This window comes from Vombatus ursinus, unplaced genomic scaffold (genome assembly GCF_900497805.2).
Source record: "Vombatus ursinus unplaced genomic scaffold, bare-nosed wombat genome assembly UNPS02014818.1, whole genome shotgun sequence".
Lineage (NCBI taxonomy): Eukaryota > Metazoa > Chordata > Mammalia > Diprotodontia > Vombatidae > Vombatus > Vombatus ursinus.
Window position 1 is genome coordinate 32,430,712 of NW_020954596.1, and position 23,556 is coordinate 32,454,267.

Genomic DNA, 23,556 nt, shown 5'->3' on the forward strand with positions numbered 1-23,556 from the left:
GGTTTTTCCTTGACAAGAAGCTTAGATCAAAGCTCACCGAAGAAGGGATGAATGTGCATAAAGCAACGGTTGTGGTTTTTTTTTTCTTTTTTGTTTTGCACTCAACAAACACACACACTGTCTTTTTTGTTTTTACAATCAAATATATATGAGCATAAGTTCAGCTTTCTAAATATGTTAGTGTACAATAATTGTTTCACCTCCTAATTACATTTGAATATTCTTGATTAAGAAAAATTGAGCAGTTTTGAAAAGAAGGCTGCATTTACAGTGCATAGCTGTAACAAAAAAAGAACATTGTCATAGAGTATGTACACAAAATAAAAATACTCCATTGAACATCTGTAAATACTTAACTACATTGGAGAATGTAGTAAATACACTCACTATCTGAACACATCCCAGATAGTTCTACCCAACTCTCGTTAATAACGTAACATCGTGTCCACTCATCAGAAAGAACTGCTGAACAAGTTGCACGTGTGACCATTGACAAGGCTTTTAAAATCTGCTGTGGAAGATCCACATTTGGGACATTTACATGGGTGTCAGGATAAAGGATGAACTACAGAAACTTCAAAATGTTAAGAGGTTTAATAGTCCGGTGCCCGCTGTTTTTGCTTCCATCCAGGCTCCAAGGTCAACAAGGGAAAAGAAAAAGAAAAAGAAAAAAAAGAGAGAGAGAGAGAGAGAGAGAGAGAGAGAGAGGATGTTAGGTCTGTGGGACCTGTCCTTTCCTCAGGATTGTCACATCATCATTACAATACCAGAGAAGGTTGTGTTTGCTTGTGTTTTCTCTTTCTAAAAAAACAAGAGCTCAGCAGCTGAAGCCCAGGAATCACCCACGGTCAGTACAGGGTGATCTGCGGTTTGTTTGCTTTTTCCTTTTTCCTTTTTTTTTTTCTTTTTAGATACAGCACGGACATTTTGAAGTTCTAGGTTTAAAGTGTCTCTCTATGGAACTGCTGTCGCTTCAAGTGGTTTGCATTTGCACTCTCGTCAGCCATTGCTTGTACCCTCACCCTCCCAAATACAAAGACACACACACAAACACACATTTATGTGTGCTTAGACACACACACACACACACACACACACACACACACAAAATGTCACAACAATCACCACTTTCATCCCAGGAAAGCAAAGCTGACCCCCATGGATAAACATGTGCTTACTGATGTCCCTTTGGCCTCTTCCCTCATCAGCAGCCGTGTTCATGTAAACCTTTTTTTTTTTTTAATTTTTGTACAGAGAGTGTAAAGTAGGATAAATTCCTAGGTATGACTTTCAAGAGTCCGTATTGAAGGACGTGATGTCCTGTGAGGTATTCACCATCCCTCCATTATCCTCAGCCTGTGGGCTTGTTACCTGCGCAGGCTTCTCTGGGCCTCTTTCAGTAAACTATCAAAATCCAGAGAGTCATATTTGCTCTTGGTAGAAGCAGGGTCAAAATCATCTGAGTGTGAATCTGAAACAAAATTAGTGCAAGTCAGAAGCAGCTTTCCTAGACAACTATCAAACTCTCATTGAAAACAAGTATAAGATGACTTACTTCATTGGAAATTTACAATCATCATAATGTTAATTCAACTCAACAAACATCTATTAGCCATTAGATGCAAAGCACAATAATGATATCTGTCACAGGTATAACACGTCAAATTCACTTCCTTTTATGATTATAACATTTCTGCAAGATAAGCAGGTATTTTTTTCTCCCTGTATTTTAAATGAGGCAATTCAAACAGATTAATCAATTGTCAAGTATTTATCAAGCACCTACCATATTCCAGGCACTGTGCTAGCTGTTGAGGAAACAGATACTAATAATGAAACAATTCCTACTCTCTAGAAAGCTAAGCATTATGGTATAACAGAAAGAAGGCTGGATGTGGAGTCACAGCTTTGATAATAGCTATATGACTGAGCAAATCATTTAATGTCTTCATTTTTTAAATTATATATATATGACATATGATGTAATATTTTAATTTTTTATTTTATTTTTAATTTATGGAATAAAACAAGCATTTCTATAACACAGTATGATAAAAAAAGATGAATGCACATGAAAATACAAATCTATTAAGTACAATAGATTCCTTTTAAATATATAATATTTATATTATAATATAATAAAGATATTAAATATATAATAAATTTATCATTTATCATGTAAAGTTGTTTTTGTCTCCCTTTTCTCCCTCTCCCCCACCCTGGAAATGGTATTTAACCTCTTTCTAAAGCCTCATCTACAAAATAAAAATAACATTTATATCAGAGTATGGTTGTATGAAAAACTCATTTGATAAATCTTTAAATGTTACATAAATGTTAGTGAGTCAACAAGCATTTATTAAGCATCTACTGAGTATTTACCACTCTCTGTACTAGACAGTGGGGATACAAAGAAAGGTAAAAGGCAATCCCTGTTTTTAAGGAGCTCACAGTCTAATGGGGGAGACACGAAAATAACTATGTACAAACAAGATTTATACAGGGTAAACTGGAGATAATCAACAGGAAAGACACTAGCATCAAGAGGGATTGAGAAATGTTTCTGGTAGAAGATATGATTTTATCTGGGACTTGAAGGAAGCCAGGAGAGCGAAGAGGAGGAGATGAGGAGGGAGAAATTTCCAGGTATACTTTATCATTATCACACCCAATATCATCATTATTATTGCTGAAGGTCATGAAATATATTACAGATTGAAGTGTAACTAGAACCCAGATCTGATTCCTATTCTGATCCTCTTCCTATCAGCCTAGGCTGTCTCTCTTGCACCTGTCCTGGGGATATGATATAATATGATATGATATAATATAATATGATATGATATGGTAAGGCATGATATGGTGTGGCATGATATATGATAGGATATGATATGATACGATACAATACAATATAATATAGTGTAACATTATAAAATGATATAAACATAGGTATATACACATATGCACATATATGGGTGTGTGTATATTTATATGTATGTGTGTATGTGTGTGTACGTATCAGTCCTCTATATACACACAACAGTCTTTTGAAGCTTGAAAGGTCACATTTTCTCTCATGACAGTGAGGTGTAATATGGCTCATCAGAAGACCTGACACAGAGAATGGAATAGAATACCTCCCACTAGGCCTCCTACTTTGTATTTGTGTCTTATGTTTAGAATTTTTTTCTGATAAAATATTGACCATCATACTTTTTCTACCAATAATATTAATAAACACTGTTATGTTTTATTCATAAGTCATAAAATATAATACCAGAAATTCTGGTGTTTTAATTGACTGACTCACATGCTGTTCACTGCGGTGGGGAGAAATCTTTAAAATTCTTCAGCAATCAGTCTGAATCCATTTTAGCACAAAATTTAAATGCAATGTCATTTTTCTCACTATTTTTGCACTTTGTCTATCACTTGAACTTATTGGCTTCTTTTGAGTCATTCAGCTTTGAGACATAATAATTGTATCATTATAGTATCTTCATACAGATCCTCATATCGGAAGCTAAGGACTAGGAAAAATTGTTCTCACTTAGCAATGGAATTTTGTCCCAGTGACTGCTGGGGCATATCCTCATCCAGACAAACAGACATGCAATTAATGAAGAAAAACTGAATTGACTATTTTATTCCCAAACAAATGATTTCCTTATTTAACTCAGAGTTAGCATTCATGGAGCTGTTATCAAATCAAAATGGCAGGTGTAGTGTCAATACTGGTTACTGTGAAATGTTATCCACTTATCAGAATTTAGCTGTAATAAAGCCTGGAAGAGCCAACATCTCCAACTTATGCCATTATGAAGAACAAATGGCAGAATAGGGTTTGAAATACTCTAAGTCCAGACTGCCAAATTCCTTACAGTGAATCTGTGATAATTCATGAATTAGTTAAGTTTAAACTTTTTAACGAAAAGTTCTGTCAATTGAGACATGCCTGATATTGATTTATCTTTTTAAATTTTCTGTTTTATTAACTAAGTCATCAACAAACATGAATATTTCAATAGACACAGAAGAACAAACAAGAACATTATATAGGAAACTGAACTTCTGTAAATATAGGTCTTTTAAAGTGTATATTACATTTAACATGGTGGTAACAAAATTGCCCTGTTTTGTTTTCTTTTGTGTATTAAAAAGTTTTGATGCTCTTTCTTTTCTTACTTGATTTCTTCCTTCCTTCCTTCCTACATTTCAAACATTATCCACTAACTCACTCCCTGACAACTACCCCCCTCCCAAGACAAGCCCTCACTTATAACATTCCCTTGTATAGTCTAGGAAAACATATCAACATATTGACCATTTTCGAAAATATGTTTTATATTCTGTAGTCTATCACCATTCTGCCAAGAAGTAGTAGGAATAATTTATCATTAGTCTTTTGAAGGCATATTGGTCACTGCTTTGATGATAAGTAGGTAAGTAGATAGATAGACAGACAGACAGATAGATAGAAGACAGATGATAAGTGGATAAATGGATGGATGGATGAACAGACAGGTAGATAACGTATTAAACATTTACTGTGCATCAAACACAGCTACAGACTGGTGATAAAAATCCCAAAGCAAGATGGTTCTAGGAAGACTACTCATAAAGGGATGCTGGAAAGGCAGGCAAGAGGATACCATGCAGATGGTAGGTAGACATCTGGATATGGCTGCCAAATGAGGCAAATGAAGGCTTGGATTTAGGCAAGATCAAGTGAAAGCCCACCAATCAGAACCCAGACTGATTCTGGGGCAGAATTTAAGTTCCCTGGTGAAGACGAAGGACTTCAAATTTCTAAAATTTTTAAAAGTTGTTTTACTGTACATTCCTGTGATCCTCACATAAATAATTTTCCTTGTTTCATTCTACATTCATTTACACAGGTCTTCCCAAGTTACTGTGAATCTACCATACTCATCATTTCTGATGGTATATTAATATTCCATTATATTCACATACCATAAGTTGTCGGGCTATTTTCCAATTGATGGGCACCTATTTTACTTCTAGTTCTTTGTAGGCTTGGTATGTTAATTTTCAAAGATTTCTAATACAATATACCTATTCCAACATTTTGAATTTTACATGAAAGGCCACATTTTCTCTCATGATGGTGAAGAGTAAATCTGTCTGACTTATTGATAGTTGTTATTACTACTATAAACTGCTGATAAAGCAAGCCATATTACATAACATTGTGAAGAAACTAGCAATAAAATTATCAGAAAGCTACAGGCAACTCCTTGCCTCACTACAGCAAAACCTCAATTAACCAGTAAGTTGAAGTAATGGGCTATTGTAGCTAATTAAAAGTTTTGGTTAATGTGGTTGCCAGAAAGCTCTTCACAGAAATCTCTTTAAAATGTATTAATCTCCCTTTCTTCCTCAGGAAGTACAATATAATGAGCATTTTCCTTCCTCGTTCTGAAAATAAATCCATTTCACCTAGCCATCCCCTCAAGCTATTGTCCTATATCTTCTCCCTCTCATGGACAAATTCCTAGAAAAAAGTCACCTACCCTTTGTTCCTTTCCTTCCTCACCTGGTTCTTAACTTTTTGAAATCCAGCTTCTGATCTAAATATTAAATTTAACATGATAAAAAAATTTGCTCATTTGTTTCCCCTTCTGAATTTTTTATTCAAATCATATTAGTACATAATTTAAATGTAATGTCATTTTCTCATTTTTTTTGCACTTTTTTCTATCACTTGAACTTATTGCCCTCTTTCATGTCTTTCATATATGATGTGTAATAATTGTACCATTGCAATTATATAAAGATACAATTGTTTATACACTCACATCTGAAGCTAAGGCCTGGAAAAAACCAGTTCTCACTTAGCAATGAAAGTTTGTCCCAATGACTGCTGGGGCATATACATGCCCACTTTAGTCACTTCATTTAAACTACTCTCTCCTAGGTTAATTGGTCTCTTAACTGCTTATTCTACCAGCCTTTCCATCATCCTTATCCTTCTTGACCTTTGGACAACATCTCACATGGCTGACACCTCCCCTCACCTCCATCCTCCATTACTGATTTCTGGATAACCTCTCCTCCTTTGGCTTTTACGAAAATACTGCTTCTTAGTTCTCTTTTTTTCTCAGTTTTATTCCTCTTCCTTAGTCTATTTTTTGTTTAATTCATGTCCCGTGCCTTAAGCTTTCCAGGGCTCTGTCCTTGATCCTCTTCCTTTCACTCTACAATGTCTCTTAGTAATTCTATCAACTTCTACATAGGCTCAGTTATGATTTATATCTAGATTAATTCCCAAACTTACATCTACCCCTCATCTCTCCTGTGTTACAGTCTCTTATTAATTATCTGTTGGACAGTTCCACCTAGATGTCCCATTGCCATCTCAATCTTAAATGTCCAGAATGGGACTTATTATCTTTCCATTTACACCATCCTTCTCCCAAACTTCCCTATTTCTGTTCAAAGAATAATCAACATTTAACCAGGTTCACAATCTCAAATCACTATCCTTGTTTCACTCTCTTTTACTCCCTGTATCCAATCAATTGCCAAGTTTTATTAACTGTACCTTTAAAACATCTCTGGTATCCATCTCTGTCTTTCCATTAACCTAATCACCACTATAGTTTAGGCCCCCATCACCTCTTACCTGTTCTACTCTAACAGCTTCCTGATTGACTCCCTATCTCCAATTTTATCTCCAATCCATCTTCCATACAACTCCTAAAATAGATCTTCCTAAAGCACAAGTATGACTGCCATCACCCTCTTCAGGGAGTTTCACTGGTTCTCAACTGACTCTAAAATCAATAAAAAAACTCCTCCATTTGGCATTTCAAGCCCTTTCTAATACTGCCTCAGTCTAGATTTCCAGTTTTATTTCATATTATTCATGCATAATGAGTTTTAGCCAAACTGGTTTGTCTGCTTTTCTTGTATATGACTTTCCATTTTCTTCCTGCCTATGGGCCTTCTTTTCCCAGTCTGGAATGGTCTCCTTCCTCATCTAAATAGCTAAGAATTTCTAGCTTCCTTCAAGGCTGAAATCAGATGCTACCTCCTACAAAGGCCTCTCCTGTAAACCTCATGTGTTAGTGTCCTGTCCCTGCCTCCATCCCAAACTACTTTGAATTTACTATATACATATCTATACATATGTATGTATATGTATACACGTGTCTATATATGTATATGCTTATATATATAAAATAAACCTTAGTAGAACATAAATTCTTTGAAAGCAAGGACTGATTTGAATCAGTCTACGAATCTCAACATTTAAGACAGTCATAAATGTTCAATAAATGTTTGATGAATTAAATTGAGTTGATAATTTGGGATCTGGTGGTATTTAAACATCATCATTCTAAATATGAATTTTCATTGGACAACACTGAAGAGTTAAATGTTATATATAAGATTAGGCTCAATGATTACAGTCCTTGGGATATTCCTTGGATTTTCCTTTAAACATTAACAATAAGCGTGTTTTCTTCTTATGTACAGTAAAGTTCCTCTTTGTACAGTAAAGTAAAAATGTCTGCTTGGTTGAAGGTTCTTATTAGTTTAGTTCTGGCTAATCAAGATTTTATTTTGTATAGTTCCTTTGTTTACTCATCTATCTTTTTGGTAGAATATAAGCTTCTTACGAGCAGGGGCTGTCTCACTTCTGTATTTGTATATTCAGAACCTAGACCAGTTCCTGTGTGTAGCACTGGTGCTTAATAATGCTTATTGATTGACTGCATTTTTATTTTCCCCTGACACACTTGATAGCCTTTTGTCTCCATTACTATTGATATGATTATTTTTCTCCAAGCATATTCATGTTTGAAATCACCCAACACAGGTACATTTTGATCAGTCCCAGATATGATATCCAATGTGTTTCTTCTGTTTTTAAAATACCTTTAACGTTTATGTTCACTAAAAACATTCCTCAAGTAGTTGTTAGAGAATGCATCTCAAATATAGTTTTCCAAAAACAAAGATCTAGCTTAGAAAGGGCTTAAAATCTATTATTATATGGAAGGTAAAATGATAATGACTACTATGTCTTGAAATATTTCAAGGACAATTAAGTTCAATTTGAGAATACCATTCAAACTTCCTTCAAATGATGAACCAGATTCTAAAGAGTCTCTTTATATAGCTTATTTGAAATTCTACAAGTTTTGAGAAACTAGAAACACCTTGGCCTTCATCACTGAAGAAAATAAGTCAAATCAACTCAAGACTTCAATCTGTCTTGCTGTTTTTATCAGTCAAAATTTGAACAAATGACTTGCCACCTTTTATATTTTCATCACCAGCCTTCTATCTCTCTAACAGTCAGCTTCTTTTCCCCTGCTTTAAACCATCTATTTAGCCAGTGAAGTGAATTATGGCATATTCACTCTGAACAATGCACATCACCTATGTCAATTACTCTAAGAAGACACCACTTGGTCTAGGAAAAGAAAACAACATTTTATATTCACTCATTCATTTACATAAGGCCTAGAGCTTTATATAAACAAGAAGTTGTTAATGTCCTTTTGTAGGACTATGTAATAATTTTAATGGTCATAGCCATTAATTCATTTAAAAAATTTTATGTGAGATGCCTCGGTAGTAGCATGCTTTTTTTTAAAATAATCTCAGAGATGAATAAGTCTCATAAAATCCCCTTTATGTAGGGATTTACATGCTGTGGGAAAAAAATTGAACTTTATAAAGTGAAAAGGAGAACGTGTATGTCAAAAGCTAGATATTTTCCCTCATGAGCTGTAGTTCATAGCAAATGGGATTTAATAGAGGGGATGAGAAAACAAGGATTTTTAGACAGTTGTTTCAACAAAATAATGATTACAATATTTTATCTGCTCAGAAGGATTCAGTATTAGTTATTAATTTAAAAAAATTATACACATCCCACAGAAAATAAGAACCTGAACCTAGAGCTAAGAGGTGTGACTTCTTTCCTAAGCCCCTTGCCTCTGAGGTTGCTTTATACATGAAATCTGTATTCATATACTCTCTCCAACAAGACAAAGCTAAAGTCCAACCTCAGGTGCCCATGGATTATGTTCACTCCTACTCTGATCTTTACATTCTGTAGTCCTCATCTCGTGTACAACAGAAATCCATACCTAGGTCTGCATAGTTAGACTTGAAATATTGCTTGCGTCCACAAAAGTACAGCTCAAAGTCAGGTTCATTCGACCTGCGCAAAGTGTATCCATTTTCAAGAGCAGCAAAAGCATCACAAGTATAGCGGTAGGTGATGAAACCATAGCTGTCTCTGTAATGGACAAAAAGGGGGAAAGTTCAGTGACTGCTACAAAGCATTAACATATATAAATGTATATGAGGCCCCTTCCTCGTGCAACACCTAAACTTCTGTCTCCATTTATCAGGGTGATTGTCCTGTCAGGCAGCTAAATACTTCTTTCTGGGACAGGAAATCTCAACTAGAAAGATTAATAAATAGGCATGAAAGAAAATAAATAAGGTTTTGAACTCAACATGTCATCTTTCAAAGCACTTACACTGGCAACTCCCATGCCAGGAATCTTATGGCCATAATTTTTTACATAACTTCAGCTTCTAAACAAGAAATAATCTTGAAGCTTCTCACCCATCATCCCGCAGATTTACTGTGCACTCCTCAATTTCACCAAAAACTTCGAAACGGTCCCTCAGTTCTGTCCGGGTGGTGTCAGGTCTGATTTTACCAACATAAATCACACGACGCTCTTCCTACAAGGAAAACAAGAGAAGCATTCTTGTTAGTGCTGGAGGAGGAAGAGGTAAAGAAGTTGTATCTACATGTGTACCTAGAGACAAACATACAAGTTTGCCTAACATGAGCTCACAGGCCAGGCAAGTTCTAGTCAAGCAGGCATGACCTTCCATGTTTTGACTATGTTTATATTGTTCTCATTCTAACTTCCTCAATGCATTTCTTTCTTCTTCTTTGCTGTCTCCTTTTTCTCTCTTAGACATCACCTTTTTATACTGGATAGGAATATTTCATGTTGGATGAAAACTAGAGAGGCAGCCAAGTGGAGAGACTGAGACTCGGAGCCAGTTAAACTGGGCTTTGGGTCCTGCCTCTGACATATGCCCATGTGACCAACCTGGGCAAGTCACTTAACCCTTAAGTGCCCCTAGGAAATGCTTTGATACTCTATGTTGCAGAGCAGTGACCACTGGTAGCAGGAATTCTCAACGCCAATGAAAGCATTGGTCCAGGTCAAATAAAGAACAAAGCTAGATTTAAAAAAACCATAGACTGACTAACAACTCTTGCACTGGCTTAATGGCCTCTTCGCAGAAAAATAATGTGTCTCTGTGTACTTGTTTTTCATCAGGAAATAGATAAAGAAAAATTTCCATTTTTAAAAGTTGTAAAGTTCACTACCAATTTAGCATACTAAGAAAACATGGCCCATGGAAATTGACATCTCTCATCAGAGTAGAGCCCTGGGAACTATGAACCCTGGGGAATAAAGCTCTTCTTGCTTCCCTATGTCTTGTCACAGACTAGTATACTTATAAGAACCTAGTCTCCTGTGCCCAATGTTGGTTAATATTATTAAACTCTAATATCATTAGCAATTTATAAGCTTACAAAAATAGGAAGATCATTTTTATAGCCTGAGGTTAATTTTTAAAATAACAAGTGATTCTTTGATTTCTGGAAAGAAGCAATCACATGTGTGAAACTCCAATGGACTAGACAAAGTTAAAGGTAATGGTATTATTTGGCTGTTAGAAAAGATGAGTGCTTAGAACTGTCTCCAAGAACACTCCAAGGGTACCTTAAAAGGGGTTAACTGTTCTCTGTCTCCACTGAGGGCAGAACAAAAAGAAATGCACTTAAATTACTGAGACTTAGGTTAGACTCAAAGAGGATTGGTTAATTGTGTGTGGATGCCGGTCATAGAATTGTATTTTTCTCTTTTACATAAAAGTCATATGAATTAAATGATTTTAAACAAAAAACAGCTCTCTTCTTTGTTAAAAGGATGAAACACTTCCCACCCTTTGATAGAAAAGTAATGCGCTAGACAGAGATGCAGAAGGTGTTATGTATTTGCAAATATGGCCAATGGGCTGATTTGTTTTGTTGGACTATACATATTTGTTGTGAGGGAGGACTACAAGAGGGAAAAGGGTTAGGTGATAGTGATAAATGTCCTCTTACCCCCCAAAAAGGCATCCATAAAACATTTGAAATGCACAGAAAAACAAAAAAAGTACAGAAGGGGATATAGAGCAGTTTTATTTTTACTTTGTTAAGTTTGCATATATATGGATCATATATATATATTATATATGTGTTCTTAAAAATAAACTGTATTAGGTGGCAACGAGGTGGCAAAGTGGATAGAGCACTGGACCTGCAGTCAGGAGGACCTGAGTTCAAATCCAACCTCAGACACATAACACTTATTAGCTGTGTGACTATGAGCAAGTCACTTAACCCCAACTGCCTCACCAAAAAAACAAACAAAAAAATTGTACTCGACTGAAATTCAGTTTCTTATACAAACCTCTCTCTTTTTTCCATGTTAAAATATTCATTAATTATTGTTAAATTCAAAATAAAAATAAAATTCAAAAACAAGTAATTCAAGTTAGAAGTGGGGGAACAAACATCATGTCTTACTGAGATCTCTTCACCTGTCTATCAAACAATCTTGTTCTAGTTTCTATAGAATAGACCCAAGAAAAGCATCAGATATGTTCTCTGCAGGAACTCTCTAGGATTCTAGAAATTTATATTTTCAGAATAAAAGCCAGGTTAGAGTAGATTTTCATAGTAACAATCCTATATGGGTAACAGGGTTGGATCAATGAACAGGGATTGCCTTTTGGAATTTCTACAGTTTTATAATTTAGGTTAAATGTACACAGGAATCACTCTTAAAGAGTACCTCAGCAAATCAGAGTTTTTACTATGCTGAAACAGTTGATTAAGTACAGTTCTACTTATGTTAGTTACTGAACTGCAAGAGCCACTTGGACGAAGCAGAACAGGCTGCCAGACTCACTTTCGTGTATACCGTATATCTCAATACCCCTCCAAAAGCATGGTTGGGCTACTGTACACTGTACACAATGCAGCACATTGAGTAGGTCAATAAATATTAAGTGGCTAGTGATAATAACCACAGAACTGTACTGCATCCCCTTTGGCAGGGAGATCCTAACACCACATTACATTTTATTTACTTAAAGGAAATGACAAAAACAGCAGAGTGCATGGACTGACTCTCATGTAAATTCTCCAGCAGTATGTACATATATGTGTGGTATGTGCTTTGAAAAAAACAAACATATATTTTAGGAAGGTTACTACTATAAAAAGAAAAGTGGGGAGAAATAAATATAAAAAAAAAACTGAATTGTAAAGGAACCACTTTGAGGCGAGAGCCATACTGTAGCAGAAAGAAGATTGAAATCAGAGGACCTGAGCTCAGATCTTGACGCTGTGATCTTAGGAAGTTATTTCCCCTTTCTGGGTCTCAGTTTCCTTACCTTTAAAAAAAAGGAGACTAGACTATGTGAGTTTCACAGTCCTTCTAGCTCCAAATCTATATGAATTACCCCTAAAGGATTTAATAAACTTAAGAGAATTCTGAAATTAAACTGAAATCCATAGCACCAGTGAGGGGAAGAAGGAGCACTGAATTTGGAAAGGATTCCCATTCAAATACCAGCCCTGCTACTCATATTGCTGTGTGACCCCAGTCAACTTACTTTGCCACCTCTGAGAGATTTCCTCTCCTGCACAGGTGAAGAAGATGCACAAGATCATATCTAAGGCTGTCCCTCCCAGTCATCAGTCCTATGACCTCACGTAAGTGTTTAAAAAGAATTGGGCAGGTTCAGAACCTCTCTTCGTAGCACTGCAGGCATTGCTGAGTACGACAAAGGCTCACCATCATTGAGCCAATGATCAATTCAGGAATGACATTGGTCCCCAGGCAGTGGATGGACTTAGTGGAAGAGTTAGTTGGAAATACAAAGAACCACAGACTGGAGGGAGCCTCAGAAATCATTTCATCCACCCCACCTCCCATTCATTTACCATATGAGGAAACTGAGGCTCATGCAAGTCAAGTGTGTTGCTCAACATCACCCAGGTAAGAGGAAGAATTGAGCCCTCAATCTAGACCTCCTCCCAATCCAAAGTTCACACTCATCCATTCTGGCTCTGCCACGGTCCTTCTCTGACACTAAGGAAAGGCATATGTGCAGGAGAGGAATATATGTATGTATACTTTACATTTATAAAGAATTGCTGCTGGGGTATGTAATAAAACTTAAGGTTTATGTTGCATTAACAAGAATAGTAAATCCTCATTAAGTCAAAACACAGGGGACAAATACAGAAAGAAACAGGCTTATATTAACTGACTTTGCATTATCTAATATCAAAAACAGTATGAGGGCAATTAGTAAACTGGGGAAAAGCTGTTGTTTCAAATTATGAACTACCCAGAATAAGTTGAATCTGGGTAAAGACTAAATCATTAAACATTATTTTTGCAGTGCTGGAAACAAAACTGAAAAGACAAGACAAATTTAAACCCTGATTTTCACTTCTGGACATGTTTCTTAAGAAACATATAGCATGAAAATCCTTCTTCTTTCTGATCCAAACAATTAAAGACTTCTGAGTTCATTCCCCAAGCTGAAGGTGATTTGATACCTCCTAACAGTTCCAATACAAATATCGAACGTTACCAATGAAGAGAACAAAGGAATCCCATAGTAGAAAATGGTTCCATGGACAAAAGTCTGAAAAGGGGATAGCAATGAATGGAAAGATGTGGAGAGATAAAAAGAACCGTCCAGACACCTCCGATGTTCTGTAAAACTCAGATTAGGTCAAAAGGCCACACCCAAGGACCTAGAAGGCCACATGTAGCCTTGAGGCTGCAGGTTCCCCACCCTTGGTCTAAAACATATTCTTCTACTATTCTTCTTAATAAGAATATGATGATGATGATGATGAGCTCAGACTGCTGAGCCTGGAGGACATAAATTCTTTCAACTGGTGTTTACTGAGTCCTAATTTTATGTTTAGAATCTTGAAAAGAAACCTTCAATTGGTTCAAGGGGAGATCTCCAAACTAGATACTAACAAGAACTGGTCTTGCTTATCTTCTGAGATCAATCAAGATTAGGCACACTCAGGATTACTGTATATGTTTGAGTTAAGATAGAAACAAATATACCCTTGAGGGAAAATGGATGGCTGCCTAAGAGAGCAGCATGTGTACAGGCATTCATGATGACCCTTTAGACGTAAGAATAGTTTGGGAGTACATTTGGGTTAACAATGCTCTTAGCCACAGAATGCAACACCACTACACATAAAAGAATCATTTCCTCCCTACAAAAATGTGTATCAGCAATATGGCATAATTACCTTAACATCAAAGACCCTATGATGCTGTTGGTCTGTCATTCGCTAAGCATTGTTACTGGTTTGAGTTTTGTTTTGCTAGGTCAACTTGGGCACAGTTGACCTGGCAAAATTAAAATGCCAGAGTCATTGCCCAAGCACTAAAGATATGGTTTTAAATTGCCAGGCCATATCATAATTTCTTTTTTCGTATTTTAAATTAACATCTCATTATCATGTTTTTTTGGCAGCAGATTGTATAGATTGCTAATAGAGTGGACCGAAAACTCCATAGGAAATTAAAACAGTTGTGGTTTAGATGTATAATACTGAGCTTTGGCTCACAAGGTTCCATTAAAATAGCTTAAATGACTTTAAACTTTTTAAACCTAAAAGATAGAGCTTGGAATGATTTTCAGAAAGACCCTAGTGGTTCTTAGGACGGTGTTTGGGACAGATAAAACAAATACAACAGCAACGAACAATTTAATTATATATGTCTCTGACATGGTAAGTGTCAATTAATAATCATTTAAGTTTATCTATTTTTTATCTCAAAAGACCTACAAAATTTCGAACCATGGCTCCCTATTTTTTCTTTAAAATTTCCCAAAAGTTTTTAATGGCCCTAAATAGTTCTCTGCAAAAATATGGCCCACTCAGTCATTGATGTATAGGTATATCTCCCTGAAAAAGGAAAGGTTTCTCATACATGGGCCACTATATGCTTATGAACTATATTTTAACATTAGCTTTTCAGTAGTCTACACGAAAAACCTTTTTTGATTGATTTGTTTACTAGTCAGTCATAAAAAATTACTACTTAAAACACAATCTGTTTTGCAGAGGTATGCAATGTCTATGAGGTAATATAATGAAGGGTTTTTTTTTTTAATCTAATAAAAACCAAATCTGAAAACACTAAAAATGTGCCTTTTTTCTGCACAGGTCACCAATATGTTTCCTGCCTATTAAAAAAGGTCTTGGCTTGGTCACTAATTAAATATACTTTCAATATACTCCCCAAATGGGACTTTTAATTTTCATCAGTCTTTCCAAATGTTAATGAATTAAACTCTGTTAAAACCACAGTTCATTTCATAGCTAGGGAAAATGAGGATGAGAGCTATGACAAGTGTCTGCCAGTCTCAAAAAGTCTATGTCTAAGCCCCAACTACCCTACATATACTAACTCTCTCACCTTGCCAGTATTTTCTTCCAAATTTCAATGCCATTCCTTTTCATGCCTACTGTTGACCAATCCCTTGCTTATCTTTGATCATCTCTCCAGTGTATATATGGAGAGGCTATAGTTTGATTTTGGTTATCTTTTTGTAGCTTTCTCACATTTCTCCTTGGTCACATGGCCACAAACCTTTATCTTTCTCTCTCCCTCTCTTTCTCTTTCTCTCTCTCTCTCTCTTTCTCTCTCTCTCTCTCTCTCTCTCTCTCTCTCTCTCTCTCTCTCTCTCTCTCTCTCTCTCTCTCTCTCTCTCTCCCTCTCTCTCTCTCTCTCTCTCTCTGTCTTGGAGTAGCAAATATTGCAGTCTTCCCTTAAATTGTGATTGAAATAAGTCATTACTAAGAATACCAAATGAACTTTTCCCCTTGGCTCTTCGCACCTATAGCCAAATGCAACAGAATTTTCCTCAGACTTATTTAAGTAGCTGCCAGTGATTGTTCAAGCAATGGCTAGCTAACGAGCCAGGGAACTACAGTGGTTTTCTGGGGTGAAGATCCACATTAGCGACGGCTTCAGCAGCTGTTAGGGGGAAAACCCTGTGGCCAACTGGATACAGATGGTAAGGGATGGATGAGAGTCAGCCTAAACTATAAGGATAGGTCAAAACTGAATTTTTATAAAGAGAAATTTATTACTACCTCTAGACCTGGTCTATGGAGAATCTGTGAAAACATTGTATTATAGTATATAATGGGCTCTGCAAAGAAAACAGCTGGAAGATGCGGATAAATGTGCATAAATAAACTGACTGTATATTCATAGAAATGTCAAGGAATGACAATTATCCCTAAAATTTCTCTTAATCCTCCAAGTTTCACCTTCCCAAAACCTGAGCCCATCTCTTCAATGACTACTCAATCTCTGTGGTCTCAGTCAATAAGATTAATAAGGAAACCAAATGATGTCACCTGGGTCTCTTCTGTTGGGATCTTACAGTGGGTACAAAAGTAACAGGGGAATAATTGGGAACTCATCCTGGGACCAGACAAACCTAATTTCTCTTACTCATTATATCTTTTCTCTCTTCAATGATGATTAAATGTTTTAATCTATAGCATAAAACATGAAGTAAAAGTTTAGGTGAAGACGACATGCTAACTTGGCATTTGCCTAGAGGTAAGCAATGTTATAAAGTTGAAGATAGCTTTATGCGATTTTTTAAAGATAAAAGATATTGTCAGTTATTTTACCAGAGGGTCCACCTAGGTTTTAGTTATTCTAATCTACAAAATGAAGAAATAAAATACAACAAATTCCTTTAGAATGAAAATAATCTCCATGCTGCTTACAATTGCCTTTTGCCTTTGCCTCTCTCTTTGCTTGGCCCTTTCAGACTCCCGTTTCTCATACTCTTTGCGGTATTCTTCCCTCTTCAGCTTTTCATGCTGATATTCTTCATAGCTGTCATACCTGGGAAACACAACTTAATCATTAAATCAAGCACCTCAATTTGCCAGTATAAAATGAAGAATACATTTCTAGGCATCTTGTTATCAAGAGGAAGAAAAGGGAGGTGGAGGAAAACCAAAGGCATCATCACCTGGGCCTACGGCCGTAGGGCGATCTGGAGCGTGACCTTGCATGTAAGGGAGAGCTGCGATGTCCCCGATGTCTGCAGTGGCTGGACTCATAGAAGTAACAAGGTCTGCAGGAGAGGAGAAAAACAAAACAGAAGGGAAAAAAACAACAACAACAACAACATTTGTACCTGCCACTGAGCCTGAGTTTATCGGCACTCCGGAAGACTCTAGAACTACATCTTACATAAACGGGCATTTTCCTCCTCCCTACTAGGGAGATTTCCCAGTGACAGTTTGTGATCATCTGGTCAGCTTAAAGGTCTGGAGTGATGTGTTCTCTCTCAGCGTCTCTTATTGATGCTAACACTGAGCACCAGGTCTGGTACATTGTCAGCTTTATCCTGCATGGATCTCAACTATACTGGCATACGGCAGCTGTCCAGGTAATGGAAAAAGTTAGATGAGCAAGTTTCTTACAAATTGCTCTCTCTGATCTGACTGGCTCTATGTGGCATGTTCAAGGCTGGAAGATTTAAGAGGAGAGGAGGAGAATTGTAAGTGCAACAACAATCTTGTTAGCTCTGGCATCTCTCCGCAATTCAGTGGCAAGAACTGAAATAGCTATGGATTTAGAATGCTTTTGACTGCGGACTGAGTCAATCTGTCAATATTTTGTTTCTGTTTCTAACTTAGATTACCTTGAAGAAGATCTGCTGCCTGGTGACCTTGATCTTGACCTGGAATATGGAGATCGGGAACATGACCTGTGTCGAGAAAAGGACCTTGATCTAGAGTGTATCCTTTGGGATCTTTGAGAAAATAAGGATTTGGGTGGAGACACGGAATCTCTACATGGAGAATTAAAAGAAGAGCAAGAAGGTGACACATCAAACAATGAATACGATTGTGTCCCATCCCAAGGGTAGCGTAGTTTATCACTTTCATCTTCACTGTCATCAAACAGACCATCCATAGCTAGTCCTGAATTTATAAACATAGGTAGTTTGGAGAATTGTTCGTTACTAAAATGACTGTTCCTCAGTTCACTGGTCTTGTCTGCTTCATCATCAAAAACAGCTTGACTGGGGTGACCAAAGTGCTTATTCAGCTCAGCCCGGATTTCCTGGTCTTGGAGCTGTTTTCTGTGGCCGCACGGGGAACCCTGCTTGCTCGCCTGAAAAGTCTCTCTTGTGTAGCACTGGTCTGAATCTGTGGAAGAACGAGTCTGCCCCTGACATCCAGGGGAGGCATCTTTATATTCTAGTTGTCTAGAGTCCTGGAGCTCCTGTGATAAATTAACGCGTATTTCAGTTTTTGCATTAATTGACTGACAGTAGTCATGGTCGCCAAATAGCCGTAAACTAGGCCGTTTCGCCTTTCTCTCCTCGTGTCCGCTGGATAGTACTGAAGTCTTACTGAGCTGAGCGTACAGCTCTGATTGTTCTGGACCTTTCTTAATGGGGTTATTTACTTGGGTACCAGAAGATTCACTATAGCGGGGTTTCTTTGAAGGTGGCGCACTGGTTTTACATGATGACTTCTGCTTTGGAGAAGTCCTAAAAGGATTATCTTGATTAGCTTTATGAGGAGGAGTTGTAGGTGGAGTTAGGCCTAGGGGAGGAAAAAAAAGAGTGAGATGGAGAGAAAGATGTGTTTTTTTGAAGTGCAAAATGATTTTTGTAACTTTTTTTTTCAAGATCCAAATAAGAGTCCAAAACATGTAAAGGGGGAACAATTAAATCTATGACAGAATCTGGAGAAAAAAACAAACAAACAAACAAACCAAAACCAAAACAAAATAAAACTCTTTTGCTTTAATCCACTTTTACTAAAAACAAATCTAAAATTTGCCAAGAAGCAGGAAGAGTCATGGCATTTCATACTTCAAACACCAATGCTAACAGTGCCAGTCTCTAGAATTAGTGTATTACCATCAGCCTATTTAATAGCATTACTTGTGCTATTTGGTCAAGGACATTCTACAAGCTGTGACATAGAAAATAGAGGTAGTAGGATTGGGGGAGGGGAATGACAGAAGAGTCATTGCTGGAGTTGGCATGATAAAAATGTTGCATTGGATGCTCAAAGCTCAGGGTTCTTTGTCAAAACAAGAAAATCCACCCTTGCAGCCAAAAAAAAAAAAAATGAGCACATTAAAAAAGAAAGAAAAAAGCAGTATGAAAGCAAATTAGTAGAGAAAAAAAATGAAACAGACACCTTCAAAATAAGTTCTGTAATACATGGTGTACCAATACAGGAAACCAAAGCAACTTCACAACTTGAAGGCAATGATTCTTTGTCTCCACAGTTCATTAACTTAGTAAACCATGGCTAATGTAGGTATAATACATTCTTGTAAGCATAACTAATACATTCTGTCTAAAATATGGTTCTGCAACAGAAAACTAAGTGAATAGTAACACTAAATATTGCAGCAGCACTGAGCCATTTTATTTAGAACTGAACATTAGTAACTGTTGTAAGGCTGAAGGATAGAAACTTATCTGAGCTTCAATGATTAATTAAATGAATAAAAAAATGAATTAGGAAAGAGAGAAAAGCAGGTCGGAATTTTAACTTTCTCACAGAATGATAGGAAGCTACGTCACCAGTTTCTGTAGGAGATTCTTTACATCAAGTAGCCAGAGTTCATCCTATATGAATACACCTCATTGTAAGCCACAGTGAATTGGACCCTGAGACCAAATAACTAAGGAAAAAGATGCAGTCGGACAGACTTTATGCTTATGTAGGAACCTGCTGGTTTACAATACACTAGCTCCACATAGGAAAATGTGTAGTCAGAAAAAAGAACCTAAAGTATACTAACACGTCTGAGGATAGACTTAAGGCAACTGCATGTTTCAAGTTAAAGCAGTGTCTCCCCTTACTTTCAAAAACGAGATGAAGAAACCATGTAGGTCATAGAAAAGCACATGGAATTTTGCGGTAAGCCTGTCTCCCTCTTCAGACATTTTAAAAAGGTCATAGGAATGGAGGAAATTGTTTGTTTGTTTGTTTTTCTATTTTATTTCATCAATTGAGCAATTTCAGTATTTCAGTACAATCTGTCCAATTGAGGGGGCAAAAGGCCCAGAAAAGATACATTAGCTATTACTTCAAACACTTTTATATTTGGCTCTGGAATCTAGCCAAAGGAATACACTCAATGAGGCATTGCACACATCAAAATTCAAGAATTATGCACTTATATCCCTCCTTCTTTAGCTGGGATACCCTGCCGGTCTCTCTCCCCGGTAGTCTGGTTTGGGCTTTCCAGTTTACTGGGGGATAAAATACAATGCAGTAGATCCATTTGTGGATAAACAAGAGTTGATAGGTTTTTATTTTTCAGAATAGAACACCTGTCAGCACCACACATTATCTTTCAATCTCTCATCTGCAAATAAGTCAAATTTGAAATTGTCTTAAGTTTCATCCTTGAAAGCAACCCTTTCCCCATTCAATTCACATTGTCTCCAGCACCAATGCACAGGTCCTCTTGAATACAGAGTTCATACAGGGAAAAAAAAAAAACACTCAGATGCAAAAGTAAAATTTCCTCCAAAATGGGAGGCATCTTAATGACATTCCTTGTAAGAGAAGAGAATGGTTAAAGAAATGAGGAAATTGTATTTAATAATCTTCCTGTTTTAGAATAAGGAGAATGGAGCCAAATGGGGCATGGAGATGGAAGAAGGCACAGGTAGCTTCTGGCAGATTTTCCTCGGGTGTTTTTCTTGGTGTGGGGACAACTGGTTGATGTGGAGGTTGTTTCAACTGGTTCGTTATGATCTAGATAGTGGGAAGAAGACCGGTATGCCTTAGATTAAGTCAATATATATTTAATGGTGAGCTAAGGGGTATGAATATAGGCAGAGATGATTGAGGCCATGATAGAGAAGTAAAGATACAGCTTCACTGTCATCTGATTGGTCAAGATGAAATTATTCTCAAGAGAGCACTGGGTAAGCAACAGAATGACAAATTAGGAATTTAACCTGTCATAGCAAATTAACTAAACAGGTCCTGGGTAAAAATCATGGAAACTTCTTTTTTCTTCATGATGTTCTCCCTGATCATCTAAGGCCATAGGTCACCTATTGCTCCTTAGAACTTCTATATCACTTACTGTTTGTAAGAGTCATTTGGCACTTATACAGAACATAGTAGCATTGTTAGTTATTTTATGTACATACCCATATATTTCTAATTATACATGCTATAAATGCCTTGAGGGCAGGGATCTTCTAAATTTTTTGATAAACCATAGTGCTTTGTGTTCAAAAACATCTGTTGATTGAATTGGATTTCAAAGAAAGAAACCTTGAATAAATAAATACTAAAAATAAAATTGAAATTAGATTACTATTAAAAAGAAATTAGTTGGGACAGCTAGGTGGTGCAGTGGATAGGGCACCAGCTCTGGAGTCAGGAGGACCTGAGTTCAAATCTAGCCTCAGACTAGATACTTGACACTTACTAGCTGTATGACCCTGGGCAAGTCACTTACCTTCAATTGCCTAAAAAAGAAAAAAAAAACTAAAAAGAAATTAGTCTCTTACATAATACGAAGTACCACCAATTTAAAATGGAAATAGTGTTGCTTCTCAATAGATTTTAGGATCATAGATTTAGAACTAGAAGAGTCCTTGAAGACCATTTAGGCAAATCTTCTCATTTTACAATTAAGGAAAATGAGTTCTAGTGGCTTGGCTATAATGGAAAGAAGATTAGCCAACCTTGGAGTCATTAAGACCTGGGTTGAAGTCATATCTATAAATGTTAGCTTTGTGACTATGGACTAAGTCCCCCAGCCCCTTAAGCTATAAGTTACAGATATATTACCAATAAGTAGAGGGAATTTTTACACTAATAATTTCCTAGGCTCAAGAAAATAAGTCCAAAACAACAACAAAATTCCAAGGAAATGAATCTCCTGAAAACCCAGAAATTCTTTCCAGTCTTAAAAACTTGAATTGTTTGTCTATTACCTCTTAAATGATTCCCAACTTTCTAAAATGACAAACTCATGTGGCTAAAACGTCCTTAAAGTTCATCTAGTCCAACCTTAAACATAAATCCACTTGACAAAATCCCTAGAAAGCAGAGAACCAGTCTCTGTTTGAGTACACTATCTCTATAGTGGCTGAGAATCACATAGGTTACCACATGAGGTAACCTATTTTATTTTCAGATGGCTCTACCTGTTAGGAAGTTCTTTATTTTGAACAGAAATAAGTTCTACCCTTTGATTACATCCACTGGAGCCACAGAGACTAAGTCTAATCCCTTTTTGCACATAATAGCCCTCCAACTATTTGAAAACTCTTATTATATCCCTCCTGAGTCTTCTTTTTTTCAGACTAACCATACCTAATTCTTTCAACAGTCCCTCATAGGACATGTTCAGAGTCCCTCACTATGGTGGCTGCCCTCCAGCTTGTTAATGTCCCTCTTAAAATATGGTACCCCCAAATACACAGAGTACAGTGGGACTATTACTTTCTTTGCTCTTAATATTATATTCTGTGTATGTAGCTACTGCTTCATACTGTAGCCTCACATTGAGTTTAAAAATCACATCAAATCTCTAAAAATTTTTTTGGGGCAGTGGGAAAGGTAGTTTGTGACAAGCTTTACTGTGGTTATATTTTTAGATACAACTACCACTCCACTTAAACTGCCATATATATGTATGTGTGTAAACATAATATTGCATATTATGCCATAAACAAATATAATCCAAATAATTCTCTCAAGAGAAAACTTTTTCATGATAGACCAGCATGATAACTGTATCATGATAGCAAAGGGTGTCATACAAGCAGGATTGTGAATCACTGTCTTCAACAAATTTAGGACTACTTATTGAAACAAAAATAAATAATAAAAGTAATTAATTGAATATATTTTAGAATTGATGATGCAAAGCAACAACAAAAACAGTGCAAGTCAGACAACTACCTAAACTTTTTGTCATTGATTGATACCTTTTCAGTTTGACAGAGCTATGAGGAAAAATCCTGGAAGGACAGAATTTCTTGCCTGGGTGCTGCCTATCTGAGCTACGTTTCTCAGGTTTGTTTGAGACCAGAAGGTAAAGAAGCTTTTTCTCTCTCGAAGTGGAGCCAAACTTTTAAAAATTCCTCACAAACAGGGAAACCTTCATGCCTCTTGAGCATTTTGGGTAGGAACCTATCTGACAGAGCACAGAAGTCTTTTTGTATAAGGTAAGAAAGAGGCAGGGAGGGAGAAAGGAGCTTGCCACTTAATGCATGAACACCAACACCTTTTGTCATCTTCATCATAATCGTGGTAATCTTGATTTCACGCCGTGAGCTCAAATCAATAGTGCTAATGCCTTCTGTAACCTCTGGGGTTTTTTTTTT

The 23,556-nt window shown here is 36.6% G+C and overlaps 1 protein-coding gene across 1 annotated transcript; it reads right to left on the minus strand.

The window, feature by feature from the left end:
- Positions 1-335: 335 nt before the first annotated feature.
- PPARGC1A (PPARG coactivator 1 alpha) lies at positions 336-22,571 on the minus strand. Its single transcript, XM_027836612.1, has 8 exons — positions 22,541-22,571; positions 17,863-18,775; positions 17,185-17,289; positions 16,934-17,054; positions 9,617-9,738; positions 9,129-9,280; positions 1,372-1,471; positions 336-632 (listed from the first exon to the last, which is right to left on the minus strand). The coding sequence occupies exons 1-8, from the start codon at positions 22,569-22,571 to the stop codon at positions 566-568; spliced, it is 1,611 nt and encodes a 536-aa protein (XP_027692413.1). The 3' UTR covers positions 336-565.
- Between the last annotated feature and the right edge of the window lie 985 nt (positions 22,572-23,556).